General features: G+C 38.1%; 1 protein-coding gene across 1 annotated transcript in view; it reads right to left on the reverse strand.

Moving 5' to 3' along the window:
• VPS8 (VPS8 subunit of CORVET complex) overlaps nucleotides 1–21749 on the reverse strand; it is a 246405-nt gene that overhangs the window by 60204 nt on the left and 164452 nt on the right. The window contains exons 36-41 of the mRNA XM_008705231.2: nucleotides 17485–17632; nucleotides 13450–13539; nucleotides 10290–10332; nucleotides 6687–6790; nucleotides 2163–2244; nucleotides 1724–1806 (exon numbers count right to left, since the gene is read on the reverse strand). Of these exons, the coding sequence (XP_008703453.1) occupies nucleotides 1724–1806; nucleotides 2163–2244; nucleotides 6687–6790; nucleotides 10290–10332; nucleotides 13450–13539; nucleotides 17485–17632 (550 nt within the window). The remainder of the gene's footprint in view (nucleotides 1–1723; nucleotides 1807–2162; nucleotides 2245–6686; nucleotides 6791–10289; nucleotides 10333–13449; nucleotides 13540–17484; nucleotides 17633–21749) is intronic.

The raw sequence follows: 21749 nt of genomic DNA on the forward strand, positions 1-21749 counted from the left end.
TTAACACTTCAAAAGACTAGGCACTGAAACAACTGAAAAGTTTACACGATATAATAGGAAAGAGCATAAATTAGGAGGTGAGAGACTTTTGTGGTAGCCTGGGTTCTGCCACCAACAGCAGACCAAGTACTAACTTTTCTATACTGTAGTTTCCTCTTTCATCAACGGAAATTTCTGTAGTAGCCCTACCTACCTGAAGACATTGTTGTGAGCTTCAAATGAGATACTATCTGTGAAAGCAACTTGAAAAAAATAAAAATCTCTATACATATATAAGGTAGAATTATTATTACAGTAATCACAAATGTGCAAATAAGGAATTTAAGAAAGAGCATACCCTCCTGATTAGTGGAAGTAGAAGGTGGAAGGTACCTTTTCTACCACTGAAGGTAGAAAATGCTAAGAGTACAATTAGAATGAATGCCAAAAAACCAAAAAAATAAAATAAATGCCAATATAACTCAAAATAAAGTGAAGGTTTTCTAATATCAAAAGCCTTCAAAGTCAGGAGCATTGAAAAACAAAATTTTTAAACATCGCATGCTTTTGTCAAGAGAAAAACTGATTTTTGTTTATTGTAATTTATGTATCAAAGTGTGGTTAAGCCTCAACATAAAGCAAAATGCATACACTGAGAATGAAGCCACTTCTGATTTTAAGATTTCATTTTTTTCTAATTTACTTGGTAAATTAAAGTATTTCTGCCTTATGGAATTACCACTTTATATATGACTAAACACATTATGACTAACGCATTCTAAAATGGATATAAGAGAAGTAGTTTATATCAAAGAATTTTCCACCGCATGATAAGGATCAAATGAGAGAGTACGTGTGCAGATACATAAACTGTGATGAAAGCCTATGGATACGGCGGTCTGATCAGCAAAGGCCCAGACACTTCATACCAGATGCAAGTCGAGCTTGGCAAGCCTTAAAAGAGAGCTGCCAGGGACATACTTGATGGGAGAAAAATCATTTGAGAATTATAAAGACCAATGGCATCACAGTACTCTTTTTCGGTGGCTTTTTTTTTTTTTTTTTTTGGTTTTGTGTCTGCGCGCATGTTGTATAAAATGAAAGAAGACAAAACGGATTCTAATGGTAAGTCCTGCTGTTTCCCTAGGAGTGTTCACAGATTATTTTTAAAAATATATCTTAGGGTATTTTTAGTGTTCTTTTGATGATGCTGGGAACATTCAGGCCTTTCTGCTGAAGGAAATAGGCTGAAATGATATTTCCTACAAAGGCCGTGGACACAAAGTTGGGTAGAATTTAGAACAGGGGATGAGTCCTGGACATAAAAAAAATTTTTTATGATGAGTTAGAAAACCTAAGTTACAAACCAATGATTGGGAAATGCCTATATTAACTTAATTTGTAGGTTATCTTTTTTTTTTTTTATCTAAAAAGCACAGTTAGCTGGAAATAAACGGTGATTCTCTCCCAGTTAGCATATGAATAGGAGGCCTGTATATCTGAGTCCCCAGGTGCCAGTGCACATGCGAAGGCTGCACACCCTCACGGAAGGTCGCCAGTGTGTGCAGGCAAACCCACACCTGGAGCGCACAGTGACAGTTGTAAGTTAGACAGTCAGCAATGTCAAAAATCAGCCGCGTTACTCTAGGGACCCATTTAAACATTAGCTTAATTTGTTATTTAAACGTAACTAAAATATTAGTTGAAACTGATCAACACTGAATTTTCTCCCCTTTTAACTCACCTGTAAGATTCTTTGCAAGATTGACGGAAGGGCAATAAACGCCGCCATGCTGTTTAGAACTTGCATGGTCAAAGATTTCAGAGCTGTTATAATAATAAAATGTTAATATTAAGGTTAGCTTAAAATAAGCGGTTTTGATTTTTCCTACAGTCAGTGGAAAACAGTGGATTTACAGAGCTTCCTACAAACCTAGCTAACCAGGGCCAGTTGGATATTTTAAAGTTACGTGCTGATAAGTAACAAAGCTACTATTATTCAAGACAAATGACAGAATTGGTGCCATAGAAAGAACTGAATGTAAAAGATGAGATTAACACTATCCTATGATTTCATTAGGAGAAACAGTAAGAATATAATACTGGGAAAAGGTATCATAATGATAATTTTTCACAGATAAAAACTGGTGATGGTACAGGGGGACTCTGATGAACGTAATTACCTTCAGGGGGTAGATGAGGTGCAGCTGAACCAGACAGCTTCTGAGGGGCCATCATTGCCTCCAATAATGGAAACCAGAGTGCCTACAACGTCAGAGGAAACCAAAGTACTCTGTTACTTTAAGATTAACAACGTCAGAGGAAACAAAAGCACTCTGTTACTTTAAGATTAACATCAGTTGCGATGTACCTCTCACATACATTTCTTTATAAACATTTTAAAAAGAAAAGAACACTTGACTAGGAAGAGAAAAGACAGTAAGAAGCAATGACCACAGCTGGAACAGCTATCTTTATCATGCATCTTGGGAAAATAAAGAAACTGAAGTAAGTCTAGACCTTGGAACTGCCATCTTCTGTGTTTCAGGAGAAGGCCTGCTCAAAGGAGACAAGGCAGAGCCGCCAGCCAGGTTCTTACGTATCGTGCTATACACGCACCACTGACCAAGTCTAAGTGACCCTATGTACTGCAGGAGAGGACAGAGGACCACCCCCTCTGCTACCTCACCCCCCCCATTTCTCTTCAGCCACGTCAAGCAAGAGAAATGAATAAAGGCTGTCCAAAGTTTTCCCCTCTATAAAGTGTTGTTTTGCATCTCCTTAGTCATCAGAGACCAAAAAATAGAAGTTAATGTTATTTCAATTAACATTTCCAACCACTTCAGGAGATAAATTAATAAATCCACTACTTATTTATTCCTATCGTGCTGGGTCCTCAAATAATTTACACACACTTTCTCATTTCAATCTCGTAACAGCCTTATACAATAAGCATGATTTTCACTTGAGATAAGAAACTGAAGTTTAGAAAAGTAATTTGCCAAAGATCACACTACCAAATAAACTGGTACTCTGACTCCAAATTCTGTATTCTTCCTTTTTTTGGTCGGGGGGGGGGGAGGGATCTGTAATCAAAAATCAAACTAATACATTTTAAAATTTCAAACATGGTCTCTTGTTGGGCAACCATTTAAAAGGCCTTAACTCTACATCTTGGGAGGAACCTATTCCTGCAAACATCTGGGAATCACGAAGAAAGGTCAGAGCAGAACGAGAGTGGTTATTTACAGAAGAGGGTGTGTTCTGTACCCACCACCGACCCCGTACAAGTTCTACAGCAGTGGAGATATGGGAGCCTCTTAAGGCAAAGGGGACAGGCTGCAGGTTCAGTAACTTCACTGAAGAGCTCTACTAGGAAGCCTTTATCTGCTCCCATTTAGGGTTATATAAGGCCAAGATTTTTATACTGATAACTTTGGATGTATTTCTTCAAGTTCTCAAGATACTGGTTTTAACTATATTACATACTGGCAATTTTTTATTTTATTGAAATTTTAATTTATCTTAATTAGTGCTCATGAACTTTTAGTCTTGTATTTTATTCTTAGATAGCTTTACTTAGCTTATCTTTTAGTTGCCTATTTTAACATGTTTTTATAACCACATCATTTATTTCTGTGTAGTTTAACTGTGTATTTTAATGATAAATGGCATACCTTTTGTTTTTATATTTACTGTATTTAGAAATTTCATTTTTAAATTTTCTTATTTAATCCAGACGATTTAGAAGAATTACCTTTGTAAAGATTAGCTGTTTCCTGACTATAAATGGTAGACTGGGGGAAGCATGGTTGTAGAGGTAATAGCCACGGGATATGTTCATACGCTACGCAGAGGAATTATTTTTCTTTAATTAAATCTTCACATGAACCATCCCCTGAGAGCAACACAACTAAACCTGAATTCCCTTCTTATGCTGTGTAATAAACAGCTTTCTTTTCAGGGAATTATATGCATAACAAAACCAAACTCTTTGTTATATGTAATCACTGTGTATTAGGGCAGCCCCATAAACAGATATACAAAAGTAGGACAGGCAGAGATTCAGCTTGAGAAGGACTAACAGCCCAATTTCCTACAGTCTGCTTTAAGTAAATACTCCTAACATTAAATCTTGTGATGACAGACTTCTGGAAAGAGGTATTATCAACAGTCCATTGCCAAACTTTCTAATACTTCAAATCTTCTAGTTATTGAGTGTCTGTGGCAACAGCTTTTGTTCTCACTCTCTCCAAAACAAAGCAAAGAGAATCAAGACAAACCACCATTAAAATCCTCCAAACTTAATGCTTGTTATTATATAAAATCAGTCTAGCATTTTTCACACAAGACAGTATTTATATAAAATTTACATTCAAATATTTTTGTTGTTATTATGAAACTTGTTCAGAAATGAAAGAGAAACCAGTTGTTGAAGGGTGGGGCCACAAAGAGAGTGGTGTGTGTGTGTGTCTCTAAGACAGGGAGAGACAGACTTCTCTTACACACAGCCAGCGAATGGCATAATAATAGCCACAGAGAGGTAAAAATTTCAAAGCATAGGAAGAAATCTAACATCTAATCTTGTTACTAAAACAAATTCCAATTCAGACGAAAAAATAAAAAAAGATTGAATAAGTTTTCCTTTTGCCACATCAAAAGAAGCATTGTTCCTGTCTCTGATTAAGAGATACAGAGTTCAAATATAGTCAGAATAATCCCTAGAGTTCTGGAGGTACGGATTTTTATTAACTAATTCTACCATTAATACATGTGAATCTGGACATATTTCAGCTCATGTGAACCTAAACAGCCCTACTTAGAAAACATAATTATCGTTTTTCCTTAAATTTTCCATGAGAAGATGGAGGAGTATCAAATAGATATTGGAGAGGAGATGGAAAGGTTGAAAAGTAAAAAAGACTTAGAATTAAGTATTATGAACACAACTTAAAGAATTCTACCCTTTCATGTTTCTCTATCAAAACATAACCACGTCCAAATACAGCCAGCCAACCAAAAGATGAATGAAAATAAAAACTTAGCAATAGAAAAATCATGGCAAAAACCTGCTGAAAAGCCCATAATCCATTTTCAAAAGATTAAACAATTTACAGGAATTGTAGACACAGCAAAGAATGTTTACGTTATTAGCCCTCAATGAGGTAAAATAACATAACTGATTACAATTAAGAGGGATGGAGGACAGAGGCTGGAGCAAGCATGAGTTCACTTAAATTTCCTTACTGGCTTGGCATCAGAGATAATACAAAAACGGAAATGTAAGTATAAACAAATAATTCCAATCTATTACAGTCATTCAGACTTTTTTTAAAAACTGTAGTGACATTAATTAAGAGATAGTATGGTGAAGAAATATTTATTTGAAATCCAGAAAGCTTCCTGAGATTGAATACTGTATTTATTTGTAAAAGCAAGCATTTCCTGATCCAACTTTTCTAAAATTATGTCCGCCGGGGCAGATAAAAAGTATCTAGAGTGATGGTCACCCAGTGATGATGATGGTTATTTCTGGGTGACAGGATCTTACAAGGTCATTTTTAAAAAACATTGTTCTGTATAACTTCCTGTATTGCAGGATTTTAAAAAATAATGAGTACGTATATCACACAAAAAAGGTTTTTTTTAATAAAGAAAAAAAACCCCTCTATTTTGTAAATGTGCTTGTTGTACACAATTTCTCTTCTGAAGGGTTGTTGAAATGTATGGCCTTAAAAAATCCTTGACAAAAATGTAAAGTAGAAATTTACCCAATTCAAAAGAACAGAAAACAAAAATAAGTTTATAATTCTCACTGTAACATGTATGGCTAAATATATATAAAAAATCTGCCTTACACCCCATTTCAGAACCCCAGGAAGAGAAAGGGGCTAGGCGGTGCCACGTCAGAGGCCGCAGCCCAGAGGGACAGGTGCCGAGGAGTTACGATGCCGTATCACGCTGCAACTTTTACTTCTGAAACTGCAGCAGACTGTGGCTGTCAAGTCACATCTCGCCCCCTTAGTTTCTGCTTCCCTGCTCTAACTCCCACCTGCACCAGGTGCTCAACCATACCTCCTTCAGTTCTGTGCTCTTCCTTTTGGCAGTCTGGAATCTGTTACAGCAGTGGTTCCAACCCTGGCTGTACAGTGGAATCATGGGGGAAGCTTTAACACTGGGTCCCAATCCAGAGACTTTAATTTAATTGTTCTGGGGTGCAGCCTGAATGCGGGGATTTTCTCAAAGCTCCCCGAGTGACTGTACTGCGCAGCCAGGGTTGAGAAACTACATCACGGCCTTCTTTGACCTTTCCCAGCTTTCTCTGCATCCCCTGAGGGTTTCCCTCCAGCTCCTTATGCTCATTTGCCTCCACAGAGGATAGCAGAGATGATAAATGACGACACATCCACAGAATGAGTACACGGAATACACAAAATCTCAGTCCAAAGAGAACAAGGACATCTAGTATTCATGCGCCTAAATTCCACAGCACAGCCAGACCTAGGAATAGAAAGCCTTTTGTGAGAACAAAGAGGACAGGCACTCCTCACAATAACTTTAGGAGGCTTATACTCCCGGGAGCACTAAACAGTGATTAAAATCCAGTTGAATTAAGCTCAGGTGGCTGAGAGGGCAGCAGAAACAGAATTAATTCCTAGTTTCAGATCAGAACAGACTTTGATATGCCCAAGTAGTCATTCTCCTACCTCTCGTTGCTGCTGGTTCAAATTATGTGAATTTCTCTGGCAAAGGGCAATGGTCTCTACCATGGTATCTTCAACGTCCTTCAATGAGAACTCCTCTTTGGTTTCTAGAGTCAGAAAAATCGTTAACAACACTTCAGGATATATTACTGATAATCCTCAGAGCTTCTGTAAAAAAATTAAACTATTTTTTTCTTTGCATAGCACTGGTTTTCTATTATGAAATCTTCCATAAGCATGATACCAATGCTTAGTAGATTAAAAACAGATAATTTTGTTTCCATGTAATGCCTGACATTCACAGGACATATAAAGCACATCACACTTAGCATTTTAAATGTTCATCTACTAAGCATTGGTAACAGCCCCATCATCTGTTTGTGGGTTAGTCAGCAGAAAGATTACCTTTCACCTTTCTTGCTCTACCATTTCTTCTTCCATTTCTTAGATGTAAGTATACCTCCAAGATCCTATCTTAGGTCCTCTCTTTTTGATTTTCCACTAACTTCAGCTCCTCTTGTGGTTTCAACTCTCAGGTCCTTGCTAATAACTTCTGAATATACACCTGCAGCCCTTGTTCCTCCATCATCTGCAGGGTGAACTTTTCACAGACTCTATTCATCTCTACACTATGTCCTGAGAGCTCCTTGAATTCATATGCACAAAACCCAAATCACTTTTTTTTCCTCACTTCCCAAATTAAGTTAATGAAACCATCATCTTTAAGTCAGTTTATAAATCTGCACCATCCCTGATGCTCCCTCCCTGCTTCACCCACGCGTCCAATTAAATTGCCACTTCTGTTGATTCTACTCCCGGGTCCTCACGTGCCCATGACTTTTACCCTGTGGTGCTCTTCACCTCCTGTGAACTACAGCAACAACCTCTTAATTAAACTTCTGACTTCTAAATCTTGCCTCCCTCATTCTCTTTTACACCATCACAAGCAAATGTATCGGTCTCATCCATAAAAATCATTAAAGGCTTCAAAGTTTTAAAAACAGAACATGAGTAAACCTCTGACTCGAAGTAAACACAGTGACCATCTGGCTCATGTTCTCACCTGCTGTGCTCTTACACTGTGGCGCTCTCTCTTACTCCTGAGTTCCTGGCCAGCTACTTTCATACTCATGTTCTTTCTCCTCAGCCCAGATGCCCTTTCCTTGCTTTTCCCTATCAAGCTTCTATACATCATTCCAGTCTTACTTCAAAGGTCACATCTTCCACAAATTACCTTTGATTCATCAGTTACAAATCATTCCCTAATTTTTCACAATCATTTGCCACTCTCACTGTATCTTTTTTATAATACTTGATTCTTCCAGCATTCAAAGTTTGTATTTACATATCTCTCTCTTCCACAAGACTATAGTTCTTTGGGTAAGAGCTGTATTTTAGCCATCTGTGTATAACCCACACTAGCACCGTGTCTTGCAATTAACAAATCCTCCAAAATTCTAAGGCAAACAGAAAAAATTAAATCTGAGAGTAAATAGTGGACATGAGACTATTACTGAAAAACTGATCTTCAAAGAAATTTAAATTCAAAGAACTGGCTTCTCTACACATATCACGTGCAAATCATTGTAGTGATTTGGGGGAAACATTCTTCTTTTCCCTCAATTTCTCATGCAATGTGTGCAAAAATTATTCTAACAACAAGAAGAATGTCATAAATGCAATAAATCTACCACAAATTGACTAAATAGAGACTAACAGTACAAAAATAATGACTAAACGTTTAGCTGAACTAAATACGGAAAAGTCAACCAACTGTTTACTGAGGTTCCAAAAAGATGCCATATAATACAAAATGATTCAGATACAACACAGACCCTATCACCTAGGACCCAGCCATAGAAAACAGAGACAAATGTAATTTATAGAGAATTAGGGTAAAGGAGTTTAAGGAAATGTGTGGGCCAAGTGGGTCTAAGAAATGTGCTGATATGTTAAAGAGGTAGGACAATCTAAAAATCACCTATCGAGTGAACTTTGGAAGAGCTATCTTGAAAATTTCAATAATGCGAAAACAAATCATACTATTCAAAAGCGGGCAAAGGACTTGAATAAACACTTTGCCCAAGAAGATACACAAATAACCAATAAGTACATGAAAAGATGTTCTCCATCACCGGTCAATGGGAAAAGGCAAAGCAAAAGCACAATGAGCTACCGCTTGGGACCCAGGAGGCTGGCTACTCTCAAGAAAACAGACAAGAACAAGTACTGGTGAGGGCTTAGACAGGCTGGAGCCCTTGTTTGTGCACTGCTGATGGCAACATACACTGATGCGGCCACTAGACAAGCAAGTGTGACGGCTGCTCAAAAATTAACAAGAGGATTACTGTTTAATCCAGCAATAACGCTTCTGGGCATCTACCCTGAAGAATGAAAGCAGGGTCTCAGAAAGATACTTGTACAGGCATGTTCACAGCAGTATTCTTCACAACGGTCAGAAGAAACTGAAGTGCCCGCTGACAGACAAAAGGACACAAGATGTGGTGCATACATAAACTGAAATATTATTCAGCCTTTCTAAAAAGGAATGAGATTCTGGGGAGCCTGGGTGGCTCTGCCATTAAGCGTCTGCCTTTGGCTCAGGTCATGATCCCAGGGTCCTGGGATCGACCTCACATTGGGCTCCCTGCTTGGTGGGAAGCCTGCTTCTCCCTCTCCCGCTCCCCTTGCTTGTGCTCCCTACCTCGCTGTCTCTCTCTGTCAAATGAATAAATAAAATCTTTAAAAAAAAAAAAAAAAAGAATGAGATTCTGACACGTGCTATAATGCGGATAAATTATGAAGATATTATGCTAGGCCAACGTGCCAGACAGAAAAGGGCAAATGCGGGATGATTCCAGTTATAGAAGGCACCTCATTGAATTCATGAAGTGGGAAAGCAGAATGGTAGGTTCCAGGGGCGGACCGGGGGACAGGGAATGGGAGTAATTGTCTCAGGGGTATAAAATTCCAGTTGGGGAAGTTGAAAAACTCCTGGAGATGGATGGTGGGATGGCTGTACAACAATGTGAATGGACTCAATGCCACTGAACTGGACCCTTACAAATGGTCAAAATGGTAAATTTTGTGTTATGTATATTTTACCACAATTAAAAAAAATGAATCTATTTTCTAAAATGTCAAGGAAAATAATGGGAATTTTCTATCTGTGACAAGGCCATCTAAGATTCTACACTGTCAAGTTTTACTGCTTTGTACTAAAAGTATATAAATTCACTACAGAAACACTGGCTACTGCTGATTAGAAGCTCTCAATTGCTATTGCTCAGTACATCAGAGTAATTTTTAGGACATTAGTTATGCACCTCATTTATACATAACCAAAAACTGGCACAGAATTATAACAAAAAAGAAATCAGTATCAGTGAAAAGTGTCTACTTTTCTGTATGCTGAACTCCACTGACAACTGCCAACACAAAGCCAAATGGTTTACATTTCCTATTAATGAGCTAAAATTGGGATCAATGTTCAAGTATTTACACAGATCAATGTAATTATTATTTAATAAATGCAGTTTGTTAGACATCTTTTAAAACACAGGGTCCATGGGAAGAAATAACTGTAAATTACACTCAAGAACTTACTTTCATCTTGATGTGTTATCTCTTGAAGTTTGCTTTGTAGTCTCTAAGAGGAAAAAAAAATGCAGAGGTAAGAAGAACACAGTTATCTAATCCAAAATATTTGTACTACCACATTTTAAAGGGAAAAGCTGAAGAAACAACAAGGTTATGAAGAATGGTCTCTCACTGTGATTCAGAAGAGAATTCTTGTGTATATATAAAGCATAGCTAGCAGTACTGGAAGGGATGCAAATTATCAAGTGTCACTTATCCTGCCCCACTTCTGCTTCTATTGTACCATCATATAGTCATCAACGACATTCTCTAGACACAGTAACAAGGAATAGGATTTATCCAGACTTTGGGTAAGGGAATAAAATTCATACTGGGCTACAAGAAAAAGGGGTGAGTGGGAATAAAAAAAGAACATACGAGTCTGTCTCCAGAGCACAGGGCAGAGCCTTGAGCGTGATACCTCTAATTTGCAACTGCAGTGTCCACTGCTATACCAAATACTAGATCCTTAGAAAGCCTTCACTGATATTCCAAAGATTGCCTTTTTAAAAAAAAAGATTTAGAGAGACAGAACGTGGGGAAAGCGGGAGAGGGAGAGAGAGAAGCTCAGGCAGACCCCCTCCGAGCAAGGAGCCACATGTGGGGCTCAATCCCACGACCCTGGGATCATGACCTGAGCTGAAACCAAGAGTTGGACACTTAATTGACTGTATCATCCAGGCGCCCCTCAAAGGCTTCTTTACATACACTGAGGCTGACCTTAATATATCCCTTTCACTCCTAATTTGCTCCTTTTCTTGAGGTCCCTTATGGGCTAGTAATGTAAAGCTAAAAACCACACAACTGTCATTAACCACTCCCTCTTATTCCTTCCATACCGTATTCAAATGATTAATAGTTCTCAAATCCAATCCTCTCCCCACTCCACCACCAGCACCACCACTACCCCCAGCTCAAGCCTCACGGATTCATTACTTGTACTACACAGCCTCGCAAGTACTCTCTGCTTCCTCCCCAAGTTTTAGCTCCCCCTTCTCTGTATGCCCCCCCCATCCTCCTACAGTTACCAGAGCAGTCTTCATGAAACAACATCATGTCAGTTCTTTTGCCTGAAAACCTTTAGTTGATCTTGTGTGATAACAATCAATCCTAATTCTTTAGGGTGTCCTACAAAATCTTCCCAAATCTGGACCCAGCCTTTGCTTCTGGCCTCACCTGTCTTTACACTGATAGCTGAGCCCTAGTTGAGCTGCTGGATTCTCTCCTAGCATTTCATATTCTTTGGATTCCCATGCCTTTGTAAATGATGGTCTTATTCCCTGCAAGGATATCCTGCTTCTCTTTCCCCTACCCATGCCAGGAATACTTTTAATTTATCCTTTAAAAATAGATTCATGGTACCTTCAACAAATAAACTGCAAGGAAAAAAAGAGATGTAGGGGTAACTTACACATTAAAAGACATTGAGAGCCTATGCAAAGCCTCTGTGGAATATTCTTCCTGGCTTATTTGGTGATTACATAGCTAGAAAAAAACTAGAAGCCAAGATGGAACTTTTTTTTTTTTTCAATACAAAATAGGATATCCCTAATCCTAAGCTAGATGACAATATTTAAAATCACTGAGATAATCCCTCACACCCATTAAAATGGCTACTATCAGGAAAATAGTGCTGGAGAAGATGTAGAGAAATTAAAACCCTTGTGCATTGCTGATGAGAATGTAAAATGGTGCAGCCACTACAGAAAACAGCATGTCAGTTCCTTAAAAATTAAAAATAGTATTATCATTTAATTCAGTAATTCCTTCTGGTTATACACTCAGAAGAAAGGAAAGCTGGGTGTTGAAAAGATATTTGTACACCTATGTTCATAGTAGTAGTATTCACAAGGGTCAAAAGGCGGAAGCAATCCAAGTGTCCATCAATGGATGAACAGATAAACAAAACGTGGCATATATACATAAAATGGTGTACCATTCAGCCTTAAAACTGAAATTCTGGCACATGCTATGACATGGATAAATCTTGAAGACTTTATGGTAAGCGTACACGAAGAAGCAAATACAGTGGGATTCCATGTATATGAGATAGAGTAGTCAAATTCATAGAGTCAGAAAGAATGGTGGTTACTAGGGGATGGGGGAGGGAGGAAAGGGGAATTATTATTTAATGGGTACAGAGTTTCAGTTTGGGAAGCTGAAAAAGTTCTGGAGGTGGATACTAGTGATAATTGCACAATAATGTGAATACACTTAATGCCACCGAAATGGTAAATTTTTGTTATATATAATAATTTTAAAAAGTGGATAAAAATTTTTGTGAAAAATGGATAGAACACCAACTGTTAGTGAGAATGTGTAGCAACCAAAACTCTTATACGTTATAGGAGGGGATGTAAAAGAGAAAAATCACTTTGGAAAGAGGTCTGATCATTTCTTACAAAACTAACACTACACCTATTCTGCGACCCAGCAATTCCACTCCTTAGTATTGAATTTAGGAGCGATCATAGATTTATTCTTAATAGCCAAAGACTAGAAGTAGCTCAGGTGTCAATCATTAGAGGATGGATAAACTGTAGTATATTCATACACTTAAATACTACTCAGCAATAAAAGAAACAAACTCCTGATACATTTCAAAAATATGCTGAAAGAACAATTATACAAGAGTACTACTCGAAGACTCCATTAATGTACGTGCATAAAATAGTTAAAACCAATTCACAGTGAAAAAAATCAGAAAAGTGGTTATGTGTGGGGGCACGGGAATGGAAACTGAGTGTGAAGGAGCATGAGGAACTTGCTCTGGTGAAGGTAATGTTCTCTATCTGTTAGGGACTAGGGACATAGGTGCGTGCATTTGTCAAAACCCAGGTACAGGATACACTTAAGACTCGTGCATTTCACTGAATGTAAATTTTACTTTAAAAAAATACCAAGAAGAAATGTTGAGCTCTAGTCAATGACTACACTCTAGTCATGATAAAAATATTCAGCGGTAAAATGTAGTACTGTCTGCAACTAACCCTGACACATAAGAAATTAAGATGGATAAAAACTTACACAATGTTATGTGTCGACTATATCTCAATAAAAAAAGAGATGAGTTGATGAATGGAGGGCTGGAAAGAAAGCTGTCAAAGCAAATATAGCAAAACATTACCTTCAGCATTATTAAGAAGGCACCATGAATATCTCCTTTTTTTTCTAATAGATAGGCAGTGACTTCATGAAGTTGATACTTCTGGGTAATCTAGGACAGAAGAAAAGATGAAGATTTTTGTTCACAAATCTTGCTTGTGGATCCTACTAAGGATGAAAACAACAGGACAATAAATAATAAATTCATACCTCAGCAGTACACTACCGTCCAGTGTAATATGAAATTTTTTACTTTCTAGTCTTACAAGTGGCCCATCTTGGCAGTTCTAACTAAACCATGTTCATTCACTTTTTTCTTCACTGATTTAATTTAAAATTGTCATTTACCTGAGTGAGTATATCCACTGGAGAAAAGGTAACACATACACATAAATAGGAACAATATAAAACATAAAATATTTAGAACAAAACGGCAATGAAACACGACATATCAACTTGTGAGCTCTTAATAAACATTGAATAAACTAAGAGTTTCTAATAAGTGAAGGAAATACCAAGTCAGCTAAGAAGAGAAATGAAAGGAAGTGCAGAAAATAATGCTATTGAAAAGAAACAAAGGAAAAACAATATAGAAGTTTAACAAACCCCGAAATAGTCTTTGAGAAGACTAATAAAGTAGAATAAAACTTTCTTAGCAAGAAGAAAAAAGAGAGGCACAAATAACATATTAACAGGTTCAAAGGAGAAAAACCTATGATCCTCTCAACAAATACACAAAAAAGTATTTGATAAAATGCAGTACCCATTCTTAACAAAAACAAAATACTCTTACCCAAACTGAGACTGGAACTTTCTTAATAAAAATTAAATATCAAAATCCTAAAATAGACACTACACTTAATGTAAGATGTCAGAAACGTTCCCTCTTAAATCAAAGACAAGGAAAGAATGCATACTGTCACTGCTTCCCTACAGTACTGTCCTAGAGCTCCTACACATCTGATAAGGGAGAGAAAACAGGGTAAGGCGGCAGAGAAAAAAACCCACAAAAAACAACTACCCTTATTCTTGGAAAGTAGTATTGTCATAAAACAATCTAGAAACTATTTGAATGAAAAATTCAGATTCTTTTTGACACAAAACAATGTACAAAAATTAATAACACACAGCAGCAGCAATCAAAAAAGATGTCATTTCGAAAACTTTCATACTGTTAACAAAAAATGTAAACAGGAACAAATGTAAGAAAACGCGTACAAGAACTTTGTGTATCAAATAAAAGTTACTGAAACCTCATCAGAGAGCATCAAAGGCTTTTATTTTTTTTTTTTTTATTTTTATTTTTTTAAAGATTTTATTTATTTATGTGACAGACAGCCAGCGAGAGAGGGAACACAGCAGAGGGAGTGGGAGAGGAAGAAGCAGGCTCATAGCGGAGGAGCCTGATGTGGGACTCGATCCCGGTACGCCAGGATCACGCCCTGAGCCGAAGGCAGACGCTTTAACGACTGCGCTACCCAGGCGCCCCCATCAAAGGCTTTTAAAAAGACAACCAGGTTCCTGAATGTGAAGCCTCTACATTGTAAAATGGCAATCTCCCCTGACTGAATTCATCTAAAATTCAGTGTATATGTTTCGTCAAAATACTGAACTTTTTTTTTTTAAAGGAACCTGACAATGTGATTTCTAATTTGATGTGAAATAGTAAAAGCCTAAGAGTAGACAGAGAATTTTAAAGAAAAAGAATGAGGGAAGACTCTTCTTTCAAATAAGCCTTATTATAAAGCTATATTAATTAAAATATGTGGTAATGGTATAAGGAAAGAAGAAGATCCCACAGAACAGAACAGATCCCACAAACAGATCTACGTCTACTTGGGAATTTGGGATACAGCAGTATGGCATTATGAATCAGTGAGGTAAGGACACCAAAATATCACATGGACCACTGGTTATACACAGGGAAAAAATGTATAAATCCCTCTCTTGATCTGTTTACAAAAATAAATTCCAGATGGATTAAAGGCCTAAATGTAAAAAGCTAAACTATAAAACTCATATAAGAGGATATCTTTTTTTTTTTTTTAAAGATTTTGTTTATTTCTGTGACAGAGAGACAGCCAGCGAGAGAGGGAACATAGCAGGGGGAGTGGGAGAGGAAGAAGCAGGCTCCTAGCGGGGGAGCCCAATGTGGGACTCGATCCGGGAATGCTGGGATCACGCCCTGAGCCGAAGGCAGACGCTTAACGACTGCACTACCCAGGTGCCCCGAGAGGATATCTTTTATACCATCAGTGTAGAAAAGGAAATAAGACTCACACACAAAAATTTAAACCTTAAAGGAAAAGACTGATAAAACAGAAGTCACTAAAAACCAAATTAAAAGACTCACCCCAACAGACTGGAAGAAGGCATCTCCAACACATAACATCAGCAAAGGGTTAGAGATTTTTACAAATCAGTAAGGGCAAAAACTCAATAGAAAAATGGGCAAGTGATATGAACAGATAATTCAGAAAAAAGAAAATCAAGAGTCATTAAATATATGGAAAGATGTTCAATGTCATGAGTAATCAGTGATACCCATCACACTGGCAAAAATTAAGAAGCCTAAAAATGTTAGCCATTGGCAAGAATGTGGAAAAACAGCAAATACCAACCACAGATGATGAGAATAGAAACAAACAGGAGATCACGTTGGCAGTAACAGAATAAGCTACTCTATTGTCTAAGAATTCCACCTCCAGATAATTACTTAGAAAAACCTCACATGGGCACACAAGATTGGTACAAAGATGTATAATGTAGCACTGTTTATAATGGTAAAGGATTAGAAACAATACAAATGTCTATCAACAGGGAAATAAACTGGCACATTTATTCAATTGATATATGACTATTAAAATGAATGAATTAGATCCACATATATAAAACTGATAAATTTAAAAAATTTAATGAAAAAAGCAATTTTCAATGGGATATGTACTATATGATACCATTAATACAAATTCTAAAAACATGTAAGACTGTATCATGCATTTTATAGGTAAATACATATACTGGGAAAATAAAAAAATATGGATGGGAAGGCTCTGCTTCCCATCTTCAGGTTGGTGTTGACCTGAGGGGAAAGAGGGAAACTGACAGATAAAGGGTTCTTTTCTTTTTCTTTTTTTTTTTTAAGATTTTATTTATTTATTTGACAGAGAGAGAGACAGCCACAGAGAGGGGAAACACAAGCAGGGGGAGTGGGAGAGGAAGAAGCAGGCTCCCAGTAGGGAGCCCGATGCGGGGCTCAATCCCAGAACCCCGGGATCACGCCCTGAGCCGAAGGCTGACGCTTAACGACTGAGCCACCCAGGTGCCCCCTGGGTACTTTATTTCTAAAACAAAGATCTGAAGCCAGTGTGGCAAAATGTGAACATCTATAAAATTGGGTTGGTGGGTACACAGATATTTGATACTCTGCACATTTCTATGTATTTTAAATATTTCACAGTTTAACATTTGTAAAGTGTGTGAGCAGTCCAGGAGGTGGTACGGAGAACACAGGCTTATGTTTCATGAGTACTGACAGTACAGGAAAGGAGATACGACGGTAGCTTAAAAACAAACTCTTACAGATCAGAATATGTATGTGTGTATATGCACACAACGCATGCACACGCACAATCGTTTTCATTTGGAAACAGGAGAAAACAAGGGAAGGGGTTCAAGGCAATGACCGGGCAAAGGCTGCCGACAGCCACTGAGCCTCAGGCTTAAGCACACAGGACTATCTAAACCATCAGTGCCGGCAAACAACCTTGGTTTTTCCTTTTAATATTTTCATTGTATTCCTTCCTCTAGGCTTATTGTGTTGGTTAGAAGGTCTGTGAGACTTGATTAACAACAATGATGGACACGTGCTGTTTCTGACTTGACTAGAATTAAGGGGCAGCACAATGGCGAGCATGCACTACGGAGTCAGAGTCAGAATATCCGGGTTCAATCCCAGGAGCTATGTAATGTAACATGTGAGTCTCCTTCGGCTCATGTTTAAACGTGAATGATGAGGATGAGTTTACTGTCATCTGCTCCCCATTACTGGTCTTACCTGGATGGTTTCTTCCAGGCGGTAGCACTCAAGGACCTGCAGTGTCTCTATAACCTGGCTTGGGCTGAACTGACACAACAGCTCAATGAACTGCTCTGTAACACACGGAGACATCTGCAGCAACTCTTGATTTACATGAATACCTTCCCTGAAAACATAAACAGCAAGAGAGAAGCATTACTTCATCATATCTGTAATTCAGGCTACAGGTAAGAAGTATGTAAACCTTGAAACAAAGACTACCTTCTGGGGAAGTAAATCGTGAATTCAAAGTCTCACTGTTACTTAGGTGTTGGGGTGAACCGATTATTACATCAGATACAATCTACATCACAACAGTACTTAGTGTACACTGAATAATTAAGGAGATGGTATTCAGTGAAAGCTACTCTAAATAAACACCACAGTTGTACCGCTGCTCTAGAAGAAATAAAAATTAAACAATGATCCATGAGTAACTATATATACTAAACCATCTTCCAGTCTTAACAGGCGTCCCTACTATACTTCCCTCATAGCACCAATCACACCATGATGTAACTACTTCTTTAATTAGCTTTCTTATGTAAAGACTATAAACACTCGGAGGGTAGGCACCAGGTTATCTTCTCATTAACAAATTCCTAAAGCCTGCAACAGCGCCCTGCATGTTGTAAGGGCTGATTATTTAGGCACTGTGAAAACAAATCTAAAAAGTGGAGGAAGTGTAGGATACATAATATTTATGTGTCCGTTTGTCTTGTACGTCAGCAATTCACAAAGCCCACTATTCACAACACCCACCAAGAGCTAGACATACTGGGGCGCCTGGCTGGCTCAGTCGGTAGAGCATGTGACACTCGATCTCGGGGTTGTGAATTCAAGCCCCACACCGGGCATACAGCTTACTTTAAAAAAAAAAAAAAAAAAAAGCTAGAGAAATAGAGTATTAGTTTTATCATGGTAGACACTCAACTACCAGTGGCCAAAAGGAACTATTGAGAAAATCAACTACTGCTCATTACGGAACAAGAATCATCTCTGTAGCTTCAAAAGAAGTCAGTTCATTGTGAGAGCCCTATCTTCACTTCAAGACTCCTCAACTAAGGCTCCTTATATAGAGAATCAGAATGGGGTTAATAAGATACACAACTGCTTGGGAAACTGGCCTTCTGAAGAAATGTTAAGGCAGATGGTCTAAAGCAACACCTCCCAGCTTTTCTCAAGAACTTCATGGCACACAGAGAAGGACAGTACTCGCAGGGCCCATCAGAGTAAAGTAAGACTGATCACGGGGGACTACGGGTGCTCCAAGAGCCCCCCAAGAGCTGAGGGGATGGGTCTCCAGGCACACCTGTAACCCAGGTGCAGCACACCAACACTCACACGTGGGAATCTCTGGACTCCACTGAGATTACTCTGAGGTCATAAATACTCTGCAAATGATGGTAAATAGCCCTCCTATTTTTACTAGTAAGAGACTTCAGTTACAGAAAGAGGAATTATATTGACACATAGGAAATCTTTCCTAAAGTAAGAGTCTTGTGACATTCCATCCAGACCAGAGGTTGAGTGGTGCACTCCTTAAGTTCTGCTGCTTGGGGCTGTCAATACTTGCTGATGGGCTAATTCAGTCAATTTGAGGAAATTGGCTGTAAATTTCTAAGATCAAGTTTCTTTTTTTTTCCTTCTCTTTTCTTTCTTTTGTATTTCATAACTGCCTTTAACGCAGAATTTGGTAAAACTGGTTATTCCCTATGTAGGCCAACACCTTAGTTTTTCCCAAAAACTATCTTTTGGATTTGAATTTGAAAATTATCTTTTTAGGGGCGCCTGGGTGGCTCAGTCGTTAAGCGTCTGCCATTGGCTCAGGGCGTGATCCCAGAGTCCTGGGATCGAGCCCCACATCAGGCTCCTCCACTGGGAGCCTGCTTCTTCCTCTCCCACGCCCCCTGCCTGTGTTCCCTCTCTTGCTGGCTGTCTCTCTCTGTCAAATAAATAAATAAAATCTTTAAAAAAAAATTATCTTTTTAAGTGTTCATGACCCAACTATACCATAAACTCTGAGAGCAAAGGCTGCAAACAAGACCTTGGTTTTTCCTTTTAATATTTTTATTGTATTCCTTCCTCTAGGCTTATTGTGTTGGTTAGAAGGTCTGTGAGACTTGATTAATAATGATGAGGGACATGTGCTATTCCTGACTTTACTAGAATTAAGGGAGACATTCGATGTCTCCCAGCATTCACATAGTCTTGGCACATAAATAAGTACTCAGTAAATGTACACTGAATTGAACTGAATTTATTGGCAATAATGCACTGGATTGCCTTCAGAAAAAGGGAACCAAATAAGGATAGAAGGGTGAGAATTACAAGGACTAGGGCTCTGAAGTCAGATTGAGGTATGGATGAATCCTGTCAGAAAGTTCTACAGGGACAAAATAGAAAATGCACATGATAATGCAGGGAAATGATGGTTCTTTATGTACGATCAAGATTTTGTCTCAATAGAATGCTCAGTAAAAGAAAAAGGAAATGCTAATCAATGATCCTCAACATTAAGGTGAGTCAGTGTTCTTTTCAGATGTTTATACCACATTGTATGTAGTGTTAATATTTTATCTACATCAGACTTCTGTTAATATGTCTTATAAATGCAAGACTATGGAGCAAATTAATACTAGACGTAAGCAACTGCCAATGAATCCCAGTATTTAATTCTTTCCAGAACATTTATTGAGAAAACTCTTTACAAGTACTGAAGATGTGAATATGCATCAAACCAAGCAAATCTCTCAGACAAATACATTTTGATGCATTCGTGAGGGAAATAATATGTCTGCTGGGAAATGATCAGGCAACATCAACATAATCCAAACTTTAATAAATAAGCTAACATTAATGAATTTACATCCATTTCTGACTGTTGCTTATCAGTCTTGCACATAAATACAATTTGTTATATCCATTTCTCAAAGTTACTTTTTTTTTTTAAGATTTTATTATTTGTTTGACAGAAAAAGAGGCAGTGAGAGAGGGAACACAAGCAGAGGGAGTGGGAGAGGGAGAAGCAGGCTTCCCGCTGAGCAGGGAGCCCAATGAGGGGCTCGATACCACAACGCTGGGATCATGACCTGAGCCAAAGGCAGACGCTTAATGACTGAGCCACCCAGTTGCCCCTCAAAGGTACTTTTGTTACTCTTCTATTAGCTACCTGCTTTGCCACTGCTAACTTTAGTGTATTAAAATGATGTATTTTAGACGTAAACCTTATCTATGTTTTAATATTTAAATATTAATATTTTAATAACAGCCCTCACTTATAGGATATGAACATTTAAGTATGTATAAAAGGTAGACTTTTACAAGGCACACACAAGACTTTTCTCTTGTCAGCCTTAAAATCAAGCATATAAATGCCTTGTCAAATACACATACACACACCAACCATGCACCAAAATTCAGATTGGGGAAAACATTCACGCTTACTCAGGTTGTGAAAATAATTTAAAATTATGATCTTGTACATTAGCCTATTTCCGGGGAAGGATAAACTATGTATCAGTTTTGAATAAGTTACATCATTAAAATTACTCTAAAATTCAAATTCTCTTAAAAATATTTGACAAAGAAAATAAATGCTGCATGGGGATGAACAAAGTCTAGCCTAGTCTCTCTCCTTCACCCCAAATATTGCACAAAAACAGGCCAGTCTAGACTACTTGAGATTTCGGAGGAAGAGAGTTTCACGATCTCCCTGTAACATGTTTTGACAATTTAGGGCCACTTCAGCTTAGCCTAAATCCTGACTGCTTGAATTCCCTGCTCACCCGATCTGGGTGGTGGCAATACTGATGACAACTTGGTACCTTTTAGACTGAGAACTCAAATGTATCACTCAAAACACATAAGAGTATATGCAACTATTCTCCCTGTAGTTTTCATTCTCATGAAGTTGTTTTACAAGGTTGTGAAGCCGAACTTCCAGCTTTCCATAGACATTCCATGTTAAAAATGCCACAGTGTAGGGGCACCTGGGTAGCTCAGTTGGTTAAGCATCCAACTCTTGATTTCAGCTCAGGTCACGATATCAGGGTTGTGGGATTGAGCCCCACGTTGGGCTCTGTGCTGAGCATGGACACTGCTTGGGATTCTCTCTGTCCCTCTCCCTTTGACCACATCCCCCCCAACCAAAAAAAAAAAAAAAAAAAAAGCCACAATGTAATCCCATGTCATTTGAACAAAACATAAATGAATGTGCCAATCTTAGCCTGGGAAACACTATT

The sequence above is a fragment of the Ursus maritimus genome, unplaced genomic scaffold (assembly GCF_017311325.1).
Source record: "Ursus maritimus isolate PB19 unplaced genomic scaffold, ASM1731132v1 scaffold_4, whole genome shotgun sequence".
Taxonomy (NCBI): Eukaryota; Metazoa; Chordata; class Mammalia; order Carnivora; family Ursidae; genus Ursus; species Ursus maritimus.